This window comes from Buceros rhinoceros, unplaced genomic scaffold (assembly GCF_000710305.1).
Source record: "Buceros rhinoceros silvestris isolate BGI_N320 unplaced genomic scaffold, ASM71030v1 scaffold18093, whole genome shotgun sequence".
In the NCBI taxonomy this organism is placed as follows: Eukaryota; Metazoa; Chordata; class Aves; order Bucerotiformes; family Bucerotidae; genus Buceros; species Buceros rhinoceros.
In genome coordinates this window covers 31,542-39,541 of record NW_010402028.1, presented here as the reverse complement: position 1 = coordinate 39,541, position 8,000 = coordinate 31,542, and the positions used below count along the sequence as shown (strand labels likewise).

The following is an 8,000-nucleotide window of genomic DNA, read 5'->3' as shown; positions in this document are numbered from 1 at the left end:
TGGCGGGCGTGTCTCCCCATCTGCGTGACAGAGAGAGACCTCAGACCAGCCTGTACTGACAGGACAAGGGGCAGTTGTTTTAAATTAAACGAGGGTAGGTTTAGATTAGGCATAAGGAAGAACTTTTTTACAAGGGTGGTGAAATACTGGAATGGGTTGCCCAGAGAAATTGTCACGCGTATTGTTATTTCTTGGTCGCCGCTAGTGTATTCATCAGCATTTTTGGGTACACGCTGGCCGTTTGGAATTGGTGAGATGTTGGAGTTTAGGTTCCCTCACCCTCTCCGTAGGCACTTAACTGAAGTGCCTACATTAAAAACTTGGTTTCCCGAGGCTCACCCTGTGGTCATTCCCTGCAGGTGCTACCTTGAAGGGGTTGCAGGTGGACGGGTTGCAAACACAGTCATTTAGCTGCGTGCCTGGAGTTTTGTTGTATGAATGAAGGCCTAGTTGTTGTTTTACCCACGTGGTGAAATCCACGCTGGAAAATTGCCGGAGGGAAGCAGAAACACTTTCTCTGCTAAAATATCAATATGTAAGACTTTTTAGTAACTGCAAATGGCGTTAAGCCCCTTCAAAGATACTGATAAGTGTCTTTCCTTTGGATAGCAAAGAAGGTTAACGTATGAGCTGCTGTAATTAAAACTGAAAGACTGGAAGGGAGCTGCATTCGCTGGCTTTTAGCGTGGAAACCCTTGATCAGTATAGCTCAGCAGCTCTGTTTATGCAAGGCAGGTGCACCTTACAAATGGTAGCATTTCTCGTGGAGAAATAGGCCAGTCTTTTAAAAACCTGTCTGTAATGCGTGTTGGTTAGCCAGTGGGGCATTCGCTACAAAAACATGCAGTTTTCAAGACGTTCTTTTTCCAAAGTTTGTTGTGTCATTAGAAAAACATTTACAGACACTAAATACATTTCAGCAATGAAAATTTACCTTGAATTTTCCAATTTTAGATCTCATCAATTTGTTCTCTTGGGGTTTGTTGGGTTTTGCATTTTTTTTTTTTCTTTCTTCGCCCTGATAAACTATTGCATTCTCTGGCTTTAAAATTGCTAGAATATGGGAATGCATATAACCAAAAGTTAGATTTATTAAATGGACTTTAAATTTATTGAGTTGTCTGTTATTGTAGGTGGCATCACAGGATGTGAAATTAGCAATACCTGTAGGTAAAACATTTCAGACAGAATCTTGCGGTTTAGTATGACCCTGCTGTGTTTACACAATGTGCTCTTTGTCAGCTGAGGGCTGATTCTTTCTCATTCATTCATCCATTCCTAAGAAAGAGGTTTGGGAATAGTACTGTATCCAGGCAAGCGAAGATGTGGCTTTTGCTCCTAGATTCTTGCCTTCCAGCTTGTGAGTGGGAGCAGCCGTCTTACTGCGCAGTGCGCTCTGCCAGCACAGCCCTCTGCACGGGCTTGTGTTTGTTCCAAGCACGGTGCCTTTGGGCTGACGCTGGCTCGTGCCCGGTGGTTGGGAGCTGAGGCAATGCAGTAGTGCATCTGGCCGCAAAAGGCTGTGCAAATAACAACCTTTAATGCTGATGAGTCCAGAGGCAGATATTACGTGGATATCTAAAAATCCTGTGTTTGGGGGAGTCAACGCAGGACTGACTGAAGCCATTGTGTAGGCACAGATTCTGTTTGTGTGCACTTAGAGGGTCCCTGTAGCCCTCTGGTTAAGAAGCCTCGTGTTCTTCGTGTGTGCCTCTGTCAGTATGTGTTGCAAACTTCAACTGCATTATCCCTGTACCACCGAGTACTCAGGATAGATCTGTTTTGTGGGTAGAAAACAGTAGTGCTGGAAGCTTTAAGACCCTCACCTCTGTTGTCCTGCCACCAGAAGGCTCGCAGGGACTGAGGGAATGGAGGGAAGAGAAGGGCAGTTGAACGCGGTGTGCGACAATGGTGTTTAATCCCAGCCTGTGCCACAGGGCTCATACGGGGATCCCCACAAACGGATCTGGGATGTTGCTGCCAGCATCCTACTGATTCATCTCTCCCTGAGAGGAGTAATGGAGGGCTCCTAGGAGCTGGGCTCGGGCTCAGGTGAGCTGCCTGGGCATCTCCTTGCTTTAAGACGTCCAGAATATGACTGCAGAGGTACAGGAAACTGCAGTACATTTGGGTCAAAATTGCTTTTTTGGAGAGAGTAGTAAAACTGTTCACCACTGCTCTTGCAGTTTACTGAAAGGTTGTGTTGAAGTTTACCTTTGCTTGCCAGAAAAGTGTTCCTTGTGTAAACTTGTTTGTATTCTGTCTCCAGTGGCTTTTTACTCTCCATGGACTTTGCTTCCATTATAAAACTTTAACCTCTTTTAAGATACTGAGCTATTTTATACACTGAATTTTGAGTTTTAAGAGTTCTACTCAACTCTGGCTAATTTTTTACAGCACTGGAATCTGCAGGAAAATTCCTTAACTGTCAGGGACAATTAATAACGTTTGTTAATGTCAATTACAAGAACTAACCACATCCTTTCAAACTATCATTCGTTTTTCTGAAATTAAAAGTAGATCTTTTTTTGCTTGGAAGTGTGGTAAAAAGGTGGGTTTGTTACTGGCCGTTGATGTGAGTTAGCTCTGGGCACCTAAAGGCTATTTCGTGGCTCATTCTTTCATCAGGTGGTATCATTCGGCCAGGTCCATGTTACTCAGCTTTCAAAACAAAGTGGCCACAAGGACAGTTTACTCTGGGAGTGATATTTGTGCCAAATTCAGAAACCAGCATCCCTTTTGTTATAGTCCAGGTGGTTTGCTCGGTGTGTCTTGCTACTACTACTAAAACAAGTTGTTTGCCTTTGAATAATAAAGGTCCTTGAGCCTTTGCTTTTCCAGTTAACTCACTGACTGTGACCCTTCAGGGTGTTTGGACTGGATATCCAAGGCAGGGACTGTGGAGATGAAGTGGCCCAGTGGCTCACAACTTTCCTGAATTCAGAGCCATATCGACTGGTGCACTTTGAGCCTTCCATGGTGCCAAGAAAGTCAAAGGACATAATGAACCTTTTCCGAACCACAGATGAGGTAAATGAATGTTCTTTTTTCTCAGAAGTACCTTCTTTTAACCTTTTCCCCACCCACCAACACCTGCCTGTTCTATCACTGCTGATTGAGCCTATTTAGCAAGTTGTGTAGTCATGTACTTAAACAACAAGATTTCTGTGATGAGATGACTTGCTTAATTATACTTTATTTGAAGCTATTGACCATTCACAGCTAAAGAGCTTGATACTGGTATTTAAAGAGGAATGACTACATTGCAGAATTGCATTTCTTTCGTGCCTCAGTGAACAGAAAAAAAAAAAGCTATGTTCTTAAAGATGTTTTGATGGAGTAATCTGTGTTGTATAAAAACCTTCTGTTCCCTATCCCATGTTAGACCTAGGAGTGTACCGATACGAGTTGAGTTGCCTTATATTTTGATTAATAGAACAGTGCTTAACCCAGGGCTCTATAGTGTGGGCCCCCTCCCAGGTGAAGATGGTTTGAACTGTACCTGCTGAGTCTAAGCTTCTTAAGCAAATGCAAATTTTTTTCAAAATTAATACTGTTCTTTGGCTTTCTTTGCTAAAATGGCAACTTCCAAGCAAATGCAGACTGACAAATGGGCAGTTGCAATTTAGTATTGCTATTCTGTGTGTGAAATTCTCTCTGGTGTTGTGGTAAGATAGATTCATTATATAGAAAAATCCAGTTAGTTGTTTATAGTCAACCAGGTAAGTTTAGCAGGTCCTTAAGTACTTTTCATAACTTAAACATAACGTGTTTTACTGATACACTCGGTTCTATTCATCTAGAGCGAAAGTCTGGGGCGTGCCTACAGTACTATTTTGTAGGAAGTTGTGGTAGCTTATAGCTTGGCTTAATTCTGTAAGGAGAAGTTCAGTTGTACACCTTGAACGATTTAAACTTGCCGTGGTTACTGAAATAGGAAAGGGCATGTTGTGTTACTCGTGAACCTGCTTCCAGGAAAATTAAAACCTTAATGCAGCAGCCTAACAGTCAGGCTGATATGTGGGCCCTGGTTCCAACATAACTGCCCTTGTGCCATTTGGTAACTTTCCTCCTGTGCTCTTACAGCAGCCTTAGGATTTGTTTGTGTTTGTTTATGTAGGTTGCCTATCCTGACTGTAGCCCGGTCTTGATCATCTCAGAAGCTTCAATGGATGATTTAAATACCAGGCTGGAGAAGAAAGTTAAGATACACAACTTCAGGCCAAATATTTTTGTGACAGATTGCAGTGCTTTTGAGGAGGTAAAATAACTGTGTTAACTTTTTGAAGGCTTGGTTATGGTTCTTTGGAACTCAGTTTCCTTGTGTGATGGTGCGTACAAGGATGAGGAAAGCTGCTATTCTGGGGGGTGTTTTTATCAGCTGAATTCCAGAGAGATACAGCTTCTGCTCACATCAGTGATGTGAGGAAGGAGGCAGGTCTGTGAGTGCTTACTTAGCTTAGCAAAGGGTAAAAGAAGTGTGTTTAAGTGGTGGTGGGTTTGCTACCATTTATTACCATTTAATGGTGGTGTATTTACATGTTCTTATGGCATGTTGCTGTTTTTCCAAAGAAACTGCTCTGGATAGATCTGGTAATTTCCCAAGTGTAAGAAGTTCCTAAAGTTGTCTTCTAAGAGGTACTGCAGTGGGAAGCTAGTGTAGACGAGAAGTGAAAACTTACTTCCCCTAAAAATGTCCTTTCTTGCACCTCTTTGAAGGTGCAAGTGAAGGTGATCATCTGGAGTGGTACTGCTGCTTCTAGGAGTGACTGTCCCCCTCCTGGAAAAACGGTTGCACGTGGGTATGTCTAACCTGTGCGTAATGTTTACCTTCCCTCAGGACACCTGGGAGGACATTCTTATTGGCGATGTGGAGATGAAAGGAACAGTGTGTTGTGCCAGGTAAACATCGGAGACCGTTATTTTATGTATAGAAATTTACGATAAGAAGTGGTTATTGATTTGGTGCTGTCTGTCATTGCAGGTGTATTTTAACAACTGTTAACCCAGACACTGGGGTCCTGGACAGGAAGGAGCCTCTTGAAACACTGAAAAGGTTGTAAAAATACTGGTGCTGTGGGAGTGGATTTAGGCTAGATCCCTAGTGTTTTAAAAGTGGTTTGAAGTTTGTGTGGGACATAAAAATGCAGTGTAAAGGTCTGTGTACATTGGCTTCCATTCTACTTTCTGCAGTTCTATATGGTAAGAAAATTCAGGAAGTTCTTTCTTCTTTCTTGTAAATTTACGTTCCCTGTCTCTTTCATCTTTTCATGCTATGGTGAATACCTGGGGTGACGGGTATTTAAGTTATTTAAAGGTCTAACTGCGACTTTGGCATTTCTTTTTATAAAGTCTTGTACGTGTGTTATACATGATGTGTGGATAGAATCGTGCCTTTTTTTCTCCATTTGAACTGCTTGTTTCTCTTAATATTTATTTAGTTTTTAGTCTAGTATGGTGACCAAAACAGGGCACAACTATTCATATGGCCTCTCACCATTTTTTCATCACCAGTTTTGGTGTTTTGACTTTGCTACCCCTGATTCTGAAGAAGTGCTCTCTCTCTGCAGCTATCGCTTATGTGATCCGTCTGAGCGACACATTTACAAATCCAGCCCTCTCTTTGGAAGATACTTCGCTGTCGACAAAACTGGAACGATTCAAGTTGGAGACCCTGTGTACAAGATGGTCGAGCAATGAGAAAGACTTCCATCAGAAGATGCCTTTTCACTTCGATAATGCAAATCTTTTTCCCATGAACGTGGTCACCAGCATAACTTTTTCTTATTCATTGGAATATTTTTTGTGCTGTGTTCCTCTGTAAGGTACAGGGGGGTCTTTGAGGCTCTGAAGTGTCAGACGTTTCAGATCATGTCATCTACTAGCATGACTGTAGCTACCACATCTTTAGATTTTTCTGGAGGCTGTAATAGAAGAAAATCTAATCCAAGACAGAATTCACAGCCCTACCATGAGTGTCACACCTGCTAAAATTTTGTCAAGCTCAGTAACAGAATCCAAAATTGTGTTCAAGTGGTTTGCATCACATTTGGTGCCTGTAAAGAACAAAACAGTCATGCCAAGCGTAAAGTTGGTCACGGAGCTGCCTTTAGAAGTGAACATGCGGTGCAGGTGGCAAGGCTCTGCTTTAGATTCCACCCATCTTTGGTCCTAATCATCGTAACCTCTCTGTGTCTGGAGGTACTTTTATGCGATGTTTCTTATCCTACAATCATTTCCCGAAGATTGCTACTGTCATGAGACTGGAGCAGTACCAGAAGGAGAAGGATTGTCAGGTGACTGAATGCTTCTCTAGTCTAGAGGTGGGAACATTGGCTAACGGTGTGTAAGACTCTGGGTTTATTTATGACCTCTGCTTGATAGAGTTCGAACAGGCAATTTTTTTCTCCTGTGAAGCATACCATAATAACACCGAGGCGGTATAGTACTGATGCATTTGGAGTGATGCATTTGTTGCTGTATCAGTAGAACTTCCAGTCTGACTAAAAGAATTGGGTGCTCACTGGATCAGAGACTTGATGCATATTGAGGGGGGAGAATAGCTGTTGTGAGTGATCTGATTCTGAGCCTGCCCAGTTCCAGCTGATGTCCAGGCCAGTATTGTAGGGCTCTGTGTTCATGTGTCGTTTCTCTTTGGCTCAGTGAATCTCCTGCTATAGAAAGTCAAGTTGCTGAGCAGATGTTTGGGAAGCTGCAGTTTTAGACTGAACATGTTAACATCCTCACTCTTTACACATTTAAGTCTCAGATTTTGCCCCCCTTCCCCTGCCTTTATACTAACCAAAATGTCATCCATTTATAGGAAGCTGATAATTACGTTTTCTGCCATATTTTATACTGCATAAAACACAAAGGGGGGAAGCTAGTTAGGTTATGGCACTAATGTAGTTTCTTTAAATATTTTATGATTTTTTTTTTTTTAAATAGTGGACTCCAAGACAGAAGCCAGCCATCTTTCAAAAGCTTGTCTGCTGTTGCTTTGTTATGGATTGCTAGATCTAGGAAGAGTGTTATACTAGCCAAAAAAAGGAATCTAATTAAATGTGGAGAAGGACAAGTTATGTCCCAATTAGGTGTTTAGGTTCCTTGGGTTTTGTTGTAAATATGAAACTGGAATTTTGCTGTGTGTTCACAGCTCAGACCTGTAAAATGATGAGCTCTTGCGCCTTGAGCAAATCCAGACACATGTATGTGGCAAGCCTGAAGCAGGCATATGAGGAAGGCAGTCTTCTGTTACTTGTGAGCTCAGAGTTGCTCTGACTATCCTTCCCTTAGCAGAATGCTCTGTAAGTATTAAGTTTTCATGTGACAGACCAGTGCCCAGTTTGGACTGCACGTTGCATATTTGTATATTGTTACACCTGATGCAGCAACAAGTGGGAGGAAGCGAGAGGGGGGGAAAGCATCTTTTGAGAAGGAAAATTATCCTGAGATTCACTTTTTTAAAAGCTTATGTTGAAGATCCTTGATACTAGAAGCTGAAACCTTGCGTGATGTAATTAGTGAGCAAAGGCAGCCTGCTGAGCTGCCAAAGCAGTTAGTTAAGTATGTGTCTCTTAATTAAGACAAAGTGGAAGGAGGGAGAGCTGAATTTTCACCTTTAGCTAAACATACTCTTTTCACTGTTGTTTTAGCACCACATTAGGATTTACGTAACACAAATTGTGTGCTATAGATCATATTGCTTCTCATTAGGCTATTGTTGATTGGGATAATTTGGAGACAGGGCTGTCTTTCTGATGAGACACTGTGTCTGCATTCCAGTTGGGGAAATGCTGTGGATCTAAAGCCCTGATACTTCCCTGTAAAAGCCCCTTAGAAGAATTTGGCTAGAATCCTAAAACGGGAATACAACCCATGTCAGAAATGACACTTAATTGCATGATGAAAGAGGGCCGTTCCGGGAAGTGGAGAGAGTAACTTGTGAATGTTATGATACAGATACCTTCGTATGAACGTCGAACTGCTGTAACTGAAGG

At 42.1% G+C, this 8,000-nt stretch overlaps 1 protein-coding gene across 1 annotated transcript in view; it reads left to right on the top strand.

Annotated features, from left to right (window-relative positions):
* Positions 1-5,700, top strand: part of LOC104490253 (mitochondrial amidoxime reducing component 2-like) — a 6,126-nt gene extending 426 nt beyond the window's left edge. The window contains exons 2-6 of the mRNA XM_010132515.1: positions 2,868-3,030; positions 4,121-4,261; positions 4,841-4,902; positions 4,985-5,056; positions 5,571-5,700. Coding sequence (XP_010130817.1) covers positions 2,868-3,030; positions 4,121-4,261; positions 4,841-4,902; positions 4,985-5,056; positions 5,571-5,700 — 568 coding nt within the window. The remainder of the gene's footprint in view (positions 1-2,867; positions 3,031-4,120; positions 4,262-4,840; positions 4,903-4,984; positions 5,057-5,570) is intronic.
* Positions 5,701-8,000: the final 2,300 nt, after the last annotated feature.